Here is an 18,188-nt window from a genome sequence, read left to right as displayed (position 1 = left end):
ATGTTCTCCTTGCCTTTAGGAAAACATTTGAATATTACAAGTCAACCACCACTGTTGCTATTTCTTGATTTCTGAGAATACCTTAACTTAAAATCTCTGCAAAGAAGAGACTGTCAAATGCTGAAATAATGCATGCATTAATTCAATACTTATTGTGATTTTCTATGTTTTAGATACCTAAACCATAAAAATAAACTACCATATCGACTCATTCAATGCTATAGGTACAAAGGGGGCATGATATTGCTAACTCTTGGGATGAGTAAGTAGTATTGTACCGTTCTGGGTGCAGCTGTGTGTGCTTAGGAGCAGTGAATAAGTCTTTTTATAGGGTGGTTTGATCACTTCAAGCAAATTAAAGGTGCAACAAACTCTTCGGGCATAAGTCAACAACTTGTTATCTAAAATCTGCTTCAGTGGATTGAATAGTGAGCCCCAAAAGATATGCCCAAGTCCTAATACCTGAAACCCGTGAATATTACCTTATTGGAAAATAGGGCCCTTTGCCGATGTAACTAAATTAAGAATTTCCAGATGAGATCATTCTAAATTTAGGGCAGGCTCTATAGCCACTGAAGGGTGTGCTTTAAGAGACAGAAAAGGAGAAGACACTGAAACACAGGGAAGATGGCCCTGTGAAGACAGAGATTGGAGTTATGCTGCCACAAGCCACCAGACGTTAGGAGAGAGGCATGGAACAAAGGGTCCCTCAGAGCCTCCAGAGGGAACCAACATTGTTGACACCTTAATTTTAGACTCTGGCCTTCAGAACTGTGAGAGAATAAATTTCTGTTGTTTTCAGCCACCCTGTTTTGGGTAATTTGTTACCACAGCAGCGGTAAGGAACTAATGCCTCTACTAAATAACTAGTGGAAGTCATTATTATTATTACTACTAGTAGTATAATTTTCTAAATGCCTCTCCATGTTACTTTGATAAAATCTATTTATCACAGAGAATAAAAGGCTTTAGATACAAACTGAAGAAGATAACATAATGACATAAGTCCGAGGCACACATGACTTACCTCAGAAGATGACCACCCACTTGAGTACAGTACAGGAAAACCATCTGATGTCATGTTGGGGAATGAAATTGACAGCTTAAGTTCTGGCATTGGAAAATGCCCACTTTTTCTAATCTACAGGGGAAAAAAAGAAATGTAATCCTTTCTTCCTCTTTCAACAGCAGTTTTTCTGTCTTACATAGGATTTTGGTTCTTAATTGATGAATTAAGGTGTGAAATATTTTGAACGCCAAAATGAATGCAGAGGGTTTATGGCACTGTACAGAGAATTGGCATAATTAAACAAGCAAAAATAAAGATGTTTCATGGTCAGTGGTCATATGCATCAGCTAAAATCATATATTGGTCCTTCACCTTCCCAAAATGAGTTAATTGTTTTTGAGTCAATTTACCATGCTCATTGTACTTTTCAACACACCAGTCTTTTTGGGGGTGGAAAGGAGGGAGAACACTTACCTGATTCACTCAGAACAGGTGAGCATATTTTTGTTTGCCTCAACCCAGCTTGCTATAATTCTCTGAGCCCACAAAGTCATTTCTCACCCCAGCTAGATGGTATCTGCCACAACGGTACAGGCAAACCAGACAGCCATCTGCTTCCCTTCACAATCCTGTCCCCAGCGAGGGTTGTTGTGTCCCTGGCTGTTGGTAATCCAGTCCGATGAGAGTCAGACTGACTCTCATTTCAATCCCCATCTCTTTTATCCACTAACCTAAAATTATCACTTCACATCACATCCTGCCATCAATGGCGATGAAGTGCATAGGGGAGGAAGTCTGGGTGGGCTGAAGCTCAGCAGGAAGCTGGACTCACTGTCCAGAAGTCCTCGCCTGCTTAGGAGAAGTGCATTGAACTGGGCCAACCAGGTGCAATGCCCACCCCCTTGGCCCTTCTTCAGGTCCTCAGCCGTCTCCTTGGCCCTTCTGTGCTGAATTCTTAGGCGAGCAGGGTGCTCCTTAATCTACAGAGACAGATGCCAGGAAGTCCAACTGACCTCCCTACCTGAGCCTTCTAGACTGAGAGCTATTCAGATCTGGAGCTGTTTTCTGTGGTTGCTGAAGATTAAATGCAACCCTTAACCCTGGAATTCTGGAGATTCCTGACCACCTGTGCCTGGTCTCTTAACCATGCTCCCTGACTCTTATCTTCTAATTGTAATATGCCCTGGGCTTGCCTGGCATGGCCTCCCAGTCTAGTTCCAATTGTTTTTCAATATTTAGTCAGAAATTGGGTAATCTGTAATGCACACTTATTCTTTCTGATTAAAAACAATGTTCCTTATAGATACATTGGAAAATATTGAAAAACAGTAAGTTTCCTACAATTCTATATTGGTAACATTTTAGTGCACAAATTACCTTTTATATTTGCATATTATGTATCTTATAAAGTTTGTATCATATAAAATATGAAATTTGGTGTCCCATTTGTAAAATTTATTATGTCATGGCATCTTCCCATAAATTTAGAGACTCTTTGAGAATATGATGTTTATTAGCTGCTTAATGACAACCACAACATCAATATTTATTGTTGACTGTTCCAGACACTGCTAATTTTCTCACTTGCATTATTCCCTTTAATCCTGTTAACAGCCCTATGAGGTAGATTCTCTTATTATCCCTGTTTTATCTATGAGGAAATAAGGTTAGAATGAGAATAAAGACTTCCAAGGTCACTGAGCTGGTAGAGAGCAGAATTAGGTTTTTCTTTTTCAACTCCAAAAGGTGCCCTCTCAACCATTATAATAGCTGTCTCCCCATGCCCAGGTTTTAATTTTTAAACTAATATAAATAACATTGTTAAGAGTATCTCTGGGTATAAATCTGTTTATACCACCAATAATTTCCTATGGGAAATTTCTAGCAGTAGAGTTACTGGGTCTCACCTAAAAAATGTTCTTTTTTTTTTTTTTTTAAATTCCATTACTCCAATTTTAGATTTTACCCTGGCAAAGTAATCAGAGATACAAAAGATTTATGCTCAGGGATATTCTTAACAATATTATGTATATTGATATTATTTATAATAGTTTGAGAGTACCTGTTTCAAGTCTGGACCCTAAAAAGTGACAATTCATGAGGTTCTACAACATTCAAAGTCTTTCCCTCCCTTCCTCCCTTTCTTCTTTCCTTCCTGCCTTCCTTTTTTTCTTTCCTTCCTTTCTTCCTTGTTGTTTGCTGAATTCTCTAATCCAGGAAAAGCAAATGGGACTTGAAAAACTGGGTAGCCTACATTTCAAAAATTTACCCCAGTAGAAGAGTGACTGGCATTCATACTAACTTCCTGGGTATAAGTTGCATAGGCATTTCAGCAAAGGGCACAAATAAAAACAATGAAATGTTCTTGAGAGTATTCATTTATTTCCACTTTGTAAGAGAATTCCCTTTTTTCATCGTTGCCAATTCCCAAAGAGATTGAGACCATCTTCACCTCTCATAATGCTGTATTATTTCATACTTTTGAATACAGTTTTAAATCCATCGTTTGAATTGGACTCTCTTTTACTTGCATAATATTAACTTGAGTCTGTGTCTGTAAGTAGGCAGTACCTAAAATAACAGCCTGGCTCAGCTCCATAATTACTTATTATAATGGTTAGGAAAAGTCTGTTATGAAGAGTTCAAAATTAGAAATATAATTTCTATTTAGAAATGATAGAAATATCATTAATAGAAATATCAAAAATAGAAAATATCACGTAAGGAGTCGATAGTAGGAACACCAGTAAGTTATGGTATAATACATACGAAAGGTAGCAAGGAGCAGAATAAGATACAAATTTATTTGTTGAGTAGGGAAATTATTACCAAGACAATCTGAAAGAATCAATTTCTGAAATAGTCATGTTATTTTTTAAAAAGTGCTTTTCTCAGTTATACTAAAAAATGCAAATAAAGTCTACATGTTTATAGGTAGTGTCTACTTGGTTCCCTATTTTTTCTAGGAATTTATGATAATTAATTGTGTCATAAGGAAATTAGGGACTTGAGTCTTTAAAGTAGCTTAAAAGTATAATTATCATCAATTTCAATAAAATTATTTTAAATTAGTGAAATTATAAAGAAAAATATGCTAGAACATAGAGATTAACTGTTGAACAAACATGTCTGTATGTGTCTGTTAATACTTTTATTTAACTTATAAGCTTACAAATAACTCTTTTACAATACTAATTTAGAGGTAATTTCTTACCAAGTAGAAGATATTAATTTCATTTCCAATGTCCTCGGTAGAACTAATAATTTCAGGGACTGTCTCGTTGGCCGCAATTGAAATATGGTATTCACTTGCAGAGCTTAAAAGAATTAATTGGAAAAAGAAAAGTAAAACACAACAAAGTTTAACTTTTACTTGACCTCACTCTTTTTCTTTCTTTATACCAGGTAATTCCACAAAAAGTACTTATAGAGATTTCAAATCAAAGGCAAATTCTTTTACCCTGAAATCTAAAGTTAAAACTTTGAGGAGGGTGCAAAAGATTATAATTTAATTCTATAGTTACTGATGCTAAAATATGTACAGTTTTTAAAGTAAAAGTTTCATTGTTACCAAGTGAAAAGTTTTCATTAATTCACTAATATCATATACATTTAGTGAATAATCAGGCTAAAACTTGGTATTTTTAATAGTGCTGAATTTAAATAGATTTAAAAAATGTGTTACCTTTTCACAACTTAAAGTTCTATATTTACTGCTAAATTTAAAAGTTCAGTCTTTTTCATACAACTTCTCCATGTTCTTTGGATGAACTTGGTAGAATGAAATGTAATATAAACATATTTAAAAGCAGTACTTAAGTTTAGAGAAGACAAATAAGAAATATTTATTAGTTTAAATAAATGAAAAATTCTTGGGAGAAGTCAGTGTACCAAGAGAAGTGGAAGCAGAAAAATAGAAAATAGCCAATAGAATTAAAGGCTAAGAAATAGAAGCACAATCTACATGTATATCATACAATCCTTACATTTTTGTCATCTGTTATCAGTAAAAGGAAAGTGCCATAGAAAATAAATGAATAATATGACAAGACTCTTAGACTAAACTTGCCACAGATTCTTGAACTCTTTGTACATTGTGCACATGTATCTAGCAAAAGCCTTGAGTCCTGCTTATAAAATTTGCCAACATGTGTGGTGTTTGGATAGATCAGAAGTTCTTAGGAAAAAGGATGGTTTACGAATAATGGGAGAAATAAATAGCTCTTGTCAATGATCAATAGTTTAATCTTGAATGTCCAGAATGGGCAGGCTAATCAGATCCCATACAATGAGAACAAGAGCCAAGAAATATGCTGGTGACCTCTGAGAACATCGCCTTTTGTGACGGATTTCTGAGTCTTCACCTTGCGTTTCGGAGTTAAGATGGGACTGCTAATGCAATCCAGTATCATTAGCACCTCACAGTTTAGATTATCTGGGATGCTGATTCTCAATTTTTAGAGTGCACCAGAATCACCCGGAGAGTTTAACACAGATTTCTGGCCCCCTCCCACCCCCCCAGAATTTCTGATTCAGTAGGTCTGGGGTGGGGCAGAGAATCTGCCTAATAAGCTCCCAGGTGATTCTGATGCCCTTGGCCAGGGACCACAAGCTGAGATCCACCCGGCTATAGGAAGCATCAACATGAAAGTGCGGTGTTCTCCTACCTGTAAAACTGTAGTCCAACTTCATATTTTACACGGATGGAAACATTTACTTCATTATCGAAAAGGGCTTCAGGTGGCTCTTCACTGTCACTAGAAAACATACAGCACAGTTGGACAAATCATTAAACCACTGACTATTTATAGACCTTTCTAAGCATTTGAATGAGAAGTTTATTTTGGCAACTAAATAAAGCACACACACAACATGTGTGGGATCCTTGATTTTTTAAAAATTTTAGTGTGGAGAGCGAGATCAGAGATGGGTATTTTTAAAAGTTGTCGAGGTGATTCTGAAGTGCAGCGAGGGTTGAAAACCACACTGATTTAGTATGAGTTTTCTCAAACTTCTATGAGAATAATGATAAGTATCCTTGGGTCAATGGTTAAATACACAGATTTTGGGGCTTCTCCCCTAGAAAAATACGGATTTAGTAGGTCCGAGTTAGGACTCATGAATTTGTGTTTTTTAATACAAATCACACAGGTGATTCTTATTTATCACAGATGAGGCCCTTGTGAAGAGACATGCCTAGGATCACACAGCTGAGAGTAAATCTGAAATTTTTTGTCATTTAATAGTCTTTCTATACCTTGTACTTGATGATTGTATTATTTGTTGAGCACTTATTCCCCTGATTTTAGTTATCGTTTCAATTATATATTATGTAAATGCATGCATATATTTTATACGTACATATACACACACATATCTCATACTCTTCTGTCTTACAAAAGAGTACGTCCAAATAATATAATAGTAACCAGCACTGGCTCTGGGGCCAGAGTGCATGAAATTGCTCTTGGACATAGACCCACTTTGGGAAAGTTATTTGATCTCTCTGTGCCTTGGTTTCTTCATCTATAAAATGGGGGTTTTACCATTATATTCTTTTTTTTTTTGCGGTACGCGGGCCTCTCACTGTTGTGGCCTCTCCTGCTGCGGAGCACAGGCTCCGGATGCGCAGGCCCAGTGGCCATGGCTCACGGGCCCAGCCGCTCCGCGGGCATGTGGGATCCTCCCGGACTGGGGCACGAACCCATGTCCCCTGCATCGGCAGGCGGACTCTCAACCACTGCGCCACCAGGGAAGCCCTACCATTATATTCTTAATAAATGGTGAGTACCAAGCGTAAAATACTTAACATTGTGCCTAGGACATACTCAATAAATATTAGATTTCATTATTAGTATCACACACACCTCTCTACCAAGTGACTAAGCACCTAGCATTTTGTCTCACAGAATGGGCAAAGAGTACCCATTAATGGCTTTGCTTATTCCCAAGTGTATCAGCGGCTTGGTATGCATGATGGGGCAGTGAAGGCAGCTCCCTGCCCTGGGCTATAGATGTATGTGTGATTGGGCTTTTGCTGTGAACGGTCCCGTTCCACAATGCAGCTAAGTTAATATTCCAAAGAAACAGCTCTGTATTTATGACTTCACCCCTCAAAAACTTCTCTGGCTCCTCATGGCCTGTTCAACTAAGAAAAGATGCCTCATTTTGAAATTCAATACTTCCTATAACACGGTAAGATGTACACTCACTGTAACATAGTAAGATGTACACTCCGTGTTTATCTTCCATTACTCCTTTATGTATTCTCTATATTTGCACTAAAATGGGTCAGCCAATATTCCCCCCAATAGATCTAGTGGTCTACCTTTGAGTTTTTGCTCAAGCTGTAAATTTTGCCTGAAATGTTCCATCTAACTACCGACCAACCTCTCTGAACTGCTACCCACCCTTTAAGGTCCTTCTCAATTATAACCTCCTTGATAAAGCTTTCTTGGATTCTCATTGCCAAGCAGATGTAATTTCACCCTCCATTAAGTCTCTGACACATGGCTTATAATTCTCTAATGAATTTTCCTTGTTCTATCCTGTATTATAATAATTTAAATACTAGTCTCAGTCCCCTACTGTAATATTCACCACATGAAGAGGTTCATGCCCTTATTTAATTTTATATTCCCTAAGTGACGAATTCAATATTTTGTCCATAATAGATCTCAAATAAATATTTATTGAATTGAACTGAATTGAGCATACAGAATTAACTCATCTATTAATTCATTTTCTCACTTATTCACTACTCACTAATTCATTCATTCTCACTCTACATTTATTTAGTGATTATTAGACTTTTTTTTTTTACTGGGGAATAAAATGACAAATGATAAAAGTTTATCTCAAGTTGCTTATGGTCCAGTGGATAGTTATACTTAGAAGAAAGGTAAGCGCTATTTCAATTTCCTTATTAGACTTTTGTTATTTTTAGTTTGTGTATTCTATGCCATTTCAGAAGCTTTGACTGATTTGAATAAAATTTATTAAACTACAAAAGGGTATCATAAAACTTTAAGTCCCTCTAATGATTCAGTTGACCTTGATGGGCAGTCAGTAAAAGTTTTTAAATTAGAAAGGCCTGTAAAATTTTAAATGGATTTAAATGCAATTTGGCAGATATAAGTGACGTGTGATTACAACATATTTTATAGCTCACAGAACCAATGATTTAATCCAGTTAGGTGTATTATGTCCATTAAATGAAAATTTCTTTATTTTGCTGATTATTCATAAGGATGTTTTTGTGAAGCAAAGGGGTTCACTGCCTTCTACTTCTACTGATCCCATAAAAGCTGTAAGAAGTTCTAGTCAGTCTATAAAACAAAATATTTTAAATACATGAAAGAAATTATATGCATGCATACACATGCACTCATGCACACATAGGAACCAACCTTGTTGTACTTAAATGAATAATCACATTTTCCATGAGATAAGATGTGTTAAACTGAAATAATATTTTGAATGTTACCTATAAAATAAAAATATCTTTAGTAACAGATAAAGTAGAATGTTTGCTTTGATTAAAACATTAAATTATATAAATGATATTTTATCATATTACCATTGTCTAGCAGATCACAATCATAAACAATGTTATTATGAAATGGTCATAATTAAAGCCTCTTTAAAATGGAAACGTCAAGTACCAGCAACCATCTATATCTATCCATGATAAAATAGGGGAACACATACTGAATTCCATCGATTTGATAGTATAAGAAAGTTGTGGACCTTTAAGGAATAACAAAAACAATATAAAACAAGATAAAAGGCTTGGCCATTTAAAGTAAACTATAAGAATCATAACTTAAAAAAGCAGTGAGTTTTGTTTATAAATTGCAGAATTAAAACAATATCCAAGGAAAGCTGGAAAATGTTTTTGTTTTACTGACACCCAAATACAGGAAGTAACTTACTTTTGAGAAACTATGCCTGAACACATGTAATTCATGGCTCTTTATAAACACCAACAGGCAGAACAAAAACTAGATTACTCATTGAAGAAATATGTCATCAGCAGAATTCTAGTCCAAGAGGCCTCATAATAATGCTTACACACCCAATAATGTGCTGAGGTATCTTGGAATTTGGGCCAGCAAAATTGATAGTTCAAAACGTACAATTAATAAATGTTACCTAAAATTTTATCTTTGTGACTAGACAAGATTTGATACTTAAAGCTCTTTTATTCAATTTAGGCACCATTTATAGAATTCAGGGATCTTGAGATTTGCATGGTCGTACACTCTAATGTGTGGGATTTTCTTCTCCCACATATTTTTTTGAGTTAGTTTTTAAAAAAATAGTTCTTCTAAGAATCTGAAGCTCTATAGTTTTCTTCTTGCTTTGAAATAGTAATCACAATTCCAGCAGAGGCTTTATTGGGTGGGTCCAACTGCCAGAGTCTCTCAGTGAGCTCCTGTTTCCCTGACTGTCCTTAGCCCTCTGACTGGCCTGGACATTTGTCTTGGCATTCCCGAGGAGGCTTCAGATGGAGGGAAGAGACTAGCAGAGAAGCGGGGCTGAAGAAGCTGCCTATGCATAGTGACCTGATTCTGAAATGCTTACACTGCAAATCTAAAAACATATTCTAAGTGTAAAGCCCATGTAAAAATTACTTGCACGTTATCTTTCCATCTCTCTACTGATGACAATGACACACTTCGAGTAAAGCTTTTGCCCTAAGCACCAAAGAATTGCTAAAGAAAGGAAGAGATGGTTAAGAAATTATTAAGATTTCAATGAATGTCTCCAATGATTGGGATATAACAGAGGGTATATCATTATTCTTTAGGAAATAGAGATAATTCCAAGGTTAATTGAAGTGGTCAAAGGAAGGAGTAGACATGAGTTGACATTCCTTATTTCCATGTCAAATTAGAGGAATTAGGAGTGATGTGTATTTTATAGATTTGTAGGGAGCGAATGCAAATTCACAGTATATTTCATTTGAAATAGTCAAGAACAGACTTTATGATGGGGTTCCAAAAGTAAATTGGTACATCTAGTTAGTTCTATAAGCTAAAATGGACATAGAAAATATTTATTGAATTTAATGATAATTATTATGATTCGTGGTTTGTATCCTAAATCACTAGTAACCATGCCACATGTGTTAAGAGGAGAGGCCTTTTTGAATTCTCATTTGCAAAAAGAAGAGCTAAAAGATTTCATTATCGATAATTTGTCATTAAGGATTTCACTATAGATAGACATCTGCCATTTCCAGATGTCCAAACCAGTGTTTGTCAGCTTTTTAGGATGTGTGTTAAAGATGTGAGGGATCTATTTTGAAGTCTTATAAAAATATTACAATCTAAGAAAGTTGAAATAAATACTGGGATAGTATTTCTCTTTTTTTGTTTAAGTCTATGTCAAGTAAATAAAATACCTTCTTATTTTAATCATTTTGATTAATTAAAGATTTCCCTCCTTAACTCAATAGTGAATAAGGAGCAAATATTCATACCGAAAAGCAACGTTCACTGAAAATACATGCAAATACCATGTTTATCATTAAATGAGATAATTATTCTCTGCTGTTCATGGAAACAAATATTTCTTTATTTTATTTTATTTTATTTTTTGATTTATTTAGTTAATTAATTTATTTTTGGCTGTGTTGGGCCTTCATTGCTGTGCATGGGCTTTCTCTAGTTGTGGCGAGCGGGGGCTACTCTTCATTGCAGTGCGCAGACTTCTCATTGTGGTGGCTTCTCTTGTTGTGGAGCACGGGCTCTAGGTTCGTGGGCTTCAGTAGTTGTGGCACGCGGGTTCAGTAGCTGTGGCTCACAGGCTCTAGAGCATAGGCTCAGTAGTTGTGGCACACAGGCTTAGTTGCTCCTTGGCATGTGGGATCTTCCCAGAACAGGGATGGAACCCGTGTCCCCTGCACTGGCAGGTGGATTCTCAACCACTGTGCCACCAAGGAAGCGGACAAATATTTCTTTAAAAAGAGATGAAAGAACTCTTCTCTCTTCTATTCAATTAGTATGGTTCTAGGCAGGGCAATTAGGTAAGAAAAAGGAATAGAAGGCATTGGATTGGAAACGATGCCTCTATTTGCAGATGACATGATCTTATATATAGAATATCCTAAGGAATCCTCTAAAATAACTATTAGAACTAATAAATAATTCCAGAAAGATTGCAGGGTAAAAGATCAGTATGAAAAAAAAATGTATCTCTATGCATTAGCAATAAACAATCTGAAAATGAATTAAAAGAAGATTTCCATTAAAACAGCATCAAAAGGAATAAAATGTTTAGAAATATATTTAACAAAGGAGATGCAAACTTGTATTCTGTAAACTACAAAACAGTTTTGAAATAATTAAAGGAGATCTAAATAAATGGAAAGACATCCCATGCTCATGGGTCAGAAGACTTAATATTTTTAAGATGGTAACACTCCCCAAATAGATCTACAGATTCAATGTAATACCCACCAAACTCCCAGCTGGCTTTTTTTTTTTTTTTTTTTTTGCAGAAACTGACAAGCTGATTCTAAAATACAAATGGAAATGCAAGGGACGTGGAATAGCCAGACAATTTTGAAAAAGAAAGCATAGTTAGAAGACTTACAATTCCTGATTTCAAAACTTACAACAAAGCTATGGTAATCAAAACAATGTGGTACTGTCATGAAGACAGACATATAGATCAATGAAATACAACAAAGATACAAGAAATAAACCCATGTGTTTATGGCCCACTGATTTTCAACAAGAGTGCCAAGACAATTCAATGGGGGAATGAATAGTCTTTTCAATAAATGGTGTGGGAATAGCCACAAAGAATGAAGTTGGACTCTTTACTTATACCATACACAAAAGTCCATCAAAATGGATCATAGATCTAAATATAAGGGCTAAAACTGTAAAGCCCTTGGAAAAAAAAGGAGTAACTGTGACTTTGGGTTAGGCAAAGTCTTCCTAGATATGATACCAAAAGCATGAATGACAAAAGAATAAATAAATAAATTGGACTTCATCAAAGTAAACACTTTTGCGCTCCAAAGAACACCATCAAGAAAATGAAAAGACAACTTACAGAATGGAAGAAAATATTTGCAAATCATTTCTGACAAGAGACTTGCATGTAGAATATACAAAGATCTCTTACAACCGAATAATCAAAAAGATATCCCAATTAAAAAATAGGTAAACGATCTGAATAGACATTACTCAAAAAAAAAAAAATACACATGGCCAATAAGCACATGAAAATATGTAACTTCATTAGCCATTAGGGAAATGCAAATCAAAACATCAATGAGATACTACTTCTCACCCACCAGGATGGCTATAATAAAAAGACAGGTAGCAACAATGTGGAGAAATTGGAATCCTCATACATTGTTGGCAGGAATATAAAATGGTACAGCCACTTTGGAAAACAGTTTTGCAGTTCCCCAAAATGTTACATTAGTTACCATATAACTCAGCAATTCCACCCCTAGGTTTATATCCAAGAGAATAGAAAACGTGTGTCCATACCAAACCTATACACAAATATCCATAGAAATATTATTATAGCAGCAAAAAGGGGAAAAAACTCAAATGCCCATCAACTGATAAATGAATAAAATTTGATATATTCATACAATGGAATATTGTTTGGAAATTTAAAAAAAATGAATTACTGATAAATAGATGAAACTTGAAAACATTATGCTAAGTGAAAGAAGCCAGTCAGCCCGTCACAAAAGACCACATATTGTATGATTCCATTTATATGAAATGTCAGAACAGGCAAATCCATAGAGAAAGAAAGTAGATTAGTGGTTGCCTGGGATTGATGGAGGGGTTAGCGAGGAAATAAACAGCAGTAACTAGTGATGCATACAGGGTATCTTTGTGGGGTATGAAAATGTTATAGGATCCATTGTGGTGATGGTACACAATTCACAATTTGGTGAATATACTAAAACCCACTGAACTTTAAATGAGTGAATTGTGGTATGTGAATTATATCTCAGTGAGGTTATTATTTTAAGAAAAGAGAAATGGAAGTAGAGTTTCTAAAATTCTAAACCAACTGGTTTGAAAGATTCTTTTTCCTACAGTAGAAAAGCCTACTACATAGGCGATGCTAATACCAGAATTTCCCAGCTCCATTTATCGTATAAGCTGTAGAGTAAAAATTCTTAATTTTGTCCTGGTGTCTGAGTTTGACCCATGCCACAATTGCCTTTTGATTTCAAGATCTCACAATTTTGAATTCAATCTTGTTCATCTATGTCATCCTCAACTACCACTAGAAGGATTTATATATTTGGCTTTGAGCAGATTATTTTTCATATCCAATTGCCACATGTATTTTCTATAATCTGCTTACCATTTCTCCTCTTCTTAGGAAAGGATATCCAACCTTACACGTGATATTATGATTGGATTCACAACTGTCTTTTTGGATAGCCTAGGAAGAGAAAGTAAACAGAATTAGAGCAGACACGCAGGTGAAATACTTGACCTTGATGGTCTAGAATTTTCCCAGCTGAGCCTTAGACTGCTTTGCTAGGATTTGTTTCGCAGTATAGTTGTGAGAGTCACAGCATTCTGGGATCACTTGTCCCACAGCCCAGGGAAATGTGAAAACATCACTTCGGTTAAGGATGGCTGTAGGATGAAGTGCATCACACCAGCCTGTCTAGATCTTCCACTGAAAAATGGGAGTACTAACAGCATCTACCTCACAGGGTGAATAGGTGGCTGCACAAAATAACCCACGCATACTGGACCGACATATGGAAGCCCACAGTGAATGGTCGTCACTGGAGGAGTAGGTAAGAGCTTGAGTTCTGACCTGGAAACACCAGGATTTAAACTCTGATTCTACCACTGTTAGCTTTATCGTTGTCGGGACTCCTCAATTCTCTGGGCCTGATTTTCTGTCAAGTGGGGTCAGTCGAACTCTATCTCATCAAATTGAAAATGACCTTGAATATGAGACTCACCAGTATTTTACATACCAATAAGAAGGAAACAATAATGCTGCCTGTTAAATTAACACAGCAATTGTAAAATGCAATTACAGAAATGTTAAATTGTGAAAAAAGGGGTTTATCTTAGAATCTCTGTAGTATAATAATAGTACAAAGGAATTAATGACAGTTAAATAACTATGAATAAGTAGAACTTGTAGAACAGTTTCTGACACATAATATGACTCAAGAAAAGACTGCTATTATTATTATTACTATTGTTGTCATTAGTAGGAGGAGAAGAGAGGTCTTGTTGATTTCATAGCTCTGCCTCTCTGCCAAGGCCATGAAGTCATTTGAAGAAGGTACAATGATATTTAATATAGTCCTCTTTTCTGAGAAGAATTCAGTGGTAATACTTTCCCAGCATCAATTTGCACATTTGGATTTTTAATTAACATTCTTTCCTGAATCTAAAATAGGTGGTAGTATAGGATGGATAAACAAGGTCCCACTGTATAGCACAGGGTATTCAATATCCTGTGAGAAACCATAATGGAAAAGAATATGAAAAAGAATATGTATATATATGTGTATAACTGAGTCACTTTGCTGTACAGAAGAAATTAACACAATATTGTAAATCAACAATACTTCAATAAAATTAAAAAAACTATAAAGAACTTAGAATAGTACATATCAGTAATAAATGTTTATTATTATAAAATAAAATAGGTGGTAGTAATATAGGACATTTTTAAAGCCTATCTTAGTATCATGTCCCTAAGTGATATCCTAATAAATGGAGAGAAATGTCAGTGAAAATCTGAATTTATAGAAACTAGACAATTTACTGAGTCACTTTGCTGTACAGAAGAAATTAACACAATATTGTAAATCAACAATACTTCAATAAAATTAAAAAAACTATAAAGAACTTAGAATAGTACATATCAGTAATAAATGTTTATTATTATAAAATAAAATAGGTGGTAGTAATATAGGACATTTTTAAAGCCTATCTTAGTATCATGTCCCTAAGTGATATCCTAATAAATGGAGAGAAATGTCAGTGAAAATCTGAATTTATAGAAACTAGACAATTAAAGTGTTTAATATTGTATATAATAAGTGTATTTGCTTTTAATATGAATTATATATATTACTAACTCATATATACTGAATTTTAATTCAGTATATTCATTCAGAGATCAGAATTAAAAGCAAAGTTCAAATTTGGAAGTATTAATTAATCCTGATAGAGCATCTTATGCAGCTGTATGTTATTGCCAAAATAATAAAAAACTTCTGTGGAATTCCCTGGTGGTCCAGTGGTTAGGACCTGGCACTTTCACTGCCAGGGGCCTGGGTTCGATCACTGGTCAGGGAAGTAAGATCCTGCAAGCTGCGTGGCATGGTCAAAAAAACCAAAACAAAACAAAAACAACCTTCTGTCATGACAATGAGACATAATCATTTAATACAACTCTCTTGCCAGTTTAAGGATTGTGTATAGAAAAAGTAGGGAATGGTATCGATTTTTTTGCGTGTAAATATTTTGTTATCATTCAGCACGTGTATTACTCCTTCTCTGCCCTTCTGTTAAACTTTTGACTTTGAGTGTTATGTTTATTTTTTTTCTTGACTCAAGTCTCAATTTCAGTGGTGTAAGGCTTCTGTGAAGCATAAAGTTTTTTGTTTTTGTTTTTTTTTCGGTACGTGGGCCTCTCACTGCTGTGGTCTCTCCCGTTGCGGAGCACAGGCTCCGGACGCGCAGGCTCAGCGGCCATGGCTCACGGGCCCAGCCGCTCTGCGGCATGTGGGATCCTCCCAGACCGGGGCATGAACCCGTGTTCCCTGCATCGGCAGGCGGACTCTCAACCATTGCGCCACCAGGGAAGCCCATGCATAAAGTTTTGGTTTTCCGGACGCGCAGGCTCAGCGGCCATGGCTCACGGGCCCAGCCGCTCCGCGGCATGTGGGATCCTCCCAGACCGGGGCACGAACCCGTGTCCGCTGCATCGGCAGGCGGACTCTCAACCACTGCGCCACCAGGGAAGCCCATGCATAAAGTTTTGGTATATCAGAGATCCTCTCCTCATACTGAATCCAAGAAGAGTCGTAGAGCTCTAAAGAACTATATCCAGAAAAAGCTTTTAAAAAAATCTTAGTCCTTTCACCATCAGTGAGTACTAATTTTGTACAAAATGCTTTCTATTCTAAAATCAATGTAATAAAAATTTACCTCAGTAGTATGAAAAGTAGGTTCAACGTGTGAGTATTACAAGAATAAATAAATGTAAAACTAAAAGTTTACCTCAATTCCTGAAAAAATTAGATTTGGAGAATAATTCACTATGGTTCTGGTGTTATAGGCACTGTCCTCTTTATTTTTGACTGTGAGGCTAACATTGAACTTATCATTGTGGGACCTGACAATAAGCAGGCCCTTTTCTGTGGTGGAGACATCCAGGGCGAGGTCCGAGATACATTTTTCCTTGTTTCCACAATCTTTGGCAAAGGGAATCTGAAATGTTCACAGAAAAACATTTTTCAAACTTTAGCTAGGCATTACTGAAAATTACCTATGAACTTGCATAAAAGAAATGACATACTGCCGAAAGAAGAAAATCATAAAGAGAATAGATTTCACTGCAGAAATCATAAGGAATTTTTACAGTTGTTCCTATAATTGATAGGGGAAAATTATAACCTTTACTTTTGGTTATAAATTCTTCCATTCCTTTAAGGAATGCACAGTTTTCACAGATGTTTTTCAATGGCTTTCGTCTGCCAGAGTAGAAGAGTTTCAAAGAAATAAGTCAAGTACTCTACAATCCAAAGTTATGAGAGAACACTGTAACACCCACCTCTGATTATGAGATTTTCTATCTAAAAGAATCAAATACTTAGGATCATAATAGCCTCAGTCAAGAGGGTAGAAAATGAGCAAGCCATGTAACTGGGAGCTTCCCTTGACTCCTCTTCTTCATTAAGCCCTTCCCCTTATCTAATCCATCACCAAGAACAGTCCATTCTACCGCTGTTCTAAATATTTCCCACAGCTCTCCTTGCCTCTCCATTTCCACCACCACCTCTAGTCCAACCCATCTTATTTCCTCCCTAGACTAAAGTAACAGCTTCCTGACTGGTCTCCCACACCCGCTCTTGATTCCCTCCAATAATTCTCCACTGCACAGCTGAAGTAATCCTTAAAAAAAAAAAATCCAGTGCTATCAGTGAACCAATTAAAACCAACAATGGCATTCCACGGCTCCTCAAAAACATTTAAAATCTGTGCAGTGGCACAAAGTCCTGGTGATCTGGCTCCTGCTTGTGCCTCCTGCCTCATCCCACATGACCTTCTGCCCTTGCTCTTCAGCTTCAGCCATGCTAGTGATTTTAGTTTAGTTCCTTTTATGCCTCAGAACCTTTGCACATATCCCTGTGCTTGGACCACTGCTCTTCCACTTCCTAGGCTTCAGGTCTCAAATGCAATGTCATAAGTTCCAGGGAGCAGCCCTGAAACACTTCAGTCTAGCAGAAGTTCCCGTTGCGCTCTGGAAGTTCTCCAGAGCATGTGCTTTAATTACTACCTAATACCTATTTCCTAGGTTAGACTGTAAGCTCTGATGTCTGGTACATATTAGACACTCAATAAATATATTTGGAAGGGAGAAGGGAAAGCAGAAGATAGGTGCGGGGGAAAGCTAATTCTCCACCACTAGTGATTCCTCCATTGGTGCCACACTTGTGATCCCATCCTTTTACCCACTCACTCACTCTTTCTCAGGGGTGGGACAGTAGACTCTGTGAATTTGGAAGCAAAAACTAGGTGAACACAGCTCAGTCCCTTCCTGTCTCTTCTGCTCTTGGGGCGGTGGTGAGCTCATGGGAAGCATACATCTACGTTTCCATTCTGCAAGTTTTACAAGGTGGGCCCCCGGAAAGGCCCGAGATTGCTGGCCTGAGATTACTGAGCACTGCTAATGACCTATTTGGTTACCTGTGGTCTATGCCTGGCTCCGTAGGAGGACACCCATTATACCCAAACCATGCCCTGCAACCCAGTGTTCATCAGTAATAAAGGGGAGTTCCAACTGGCCAACCCATGTCTTTCTTTTGATTGGTCCTAAATTTAGGGGCGATAAAAATAGGTGTCATTTATAAGTTCCCTTAAACTCCAACAGTAGGAAGTTAGAAGAATTGGGAAAAGTCTAGAAGAGTCTAATTCTT

General features: G+C 36.5%; 1 protein-coding gene across 2 annotated transcripts in view; it reads right to left on the bottom strand.

Annotated features, from left to right (window-relative positions):
* The window catches only part of ITGA1 (integrin subunit alpha 1), a 164,480-nt gene that overhangs the window by 16,326 nt on the left and 129,966 nt on the right, over window positions 1-18,188 (bottom strand). For both annotated transcript variants that reach the window (XM_024740319.1, XM_024740318.1), the window contains exons 19-24: window positions 16,270-16,479; window positions 13,367-13,447; window positions 8,419-8,495; window positions 5,677-5,766; window positions 4,224-4,326; window positions 1,028-1,141 (exon numbers count right to left, since the gene is read on the bottom strand). In XM_024740319.1, the coding sequence (XP_024596087.1) occupies window positions 1,028-1,141; window positions 4,224-4,326; window positions 5,677-5,766; window positions 8,419-8,495; window positions 13,367-13,447; window positions 16,270-16,479 (675 nt within the window). The remainder of the gene's footprint in view (window positions 1-1,027; window positions 1,142-4,223; window positions 4,327-5,676; window positions 5,767-8,418; window positions 8,496-13,366; window positions 13,448-16,269; window positions 16,480-18,188) is intronic.

The sequence above is a fragment of the Neophocaena asiaeorientalis genome, unplaced genomic scaffold (assembly GCF_003031525.2).
Source record: "Neophocaena asiaeorientalis asiaeorientalis breed wild unplaced genomic scaffold, Neophocaena_asiaeorientalis_V1.1 scaffold57, whole genome shotgun sequence".
NCBI lineage: Eukaryota > Metazoa > Chordata > Mammalia > Artiodactyla > Phocoenidae > Neophocaena > Neophocaena asiaeorientalis.
The sequence above is the reverse complement of the archived record's forward strand: the minus strand, read 5'-3'. Positions and strand labels throughout refer to the sequence as shown.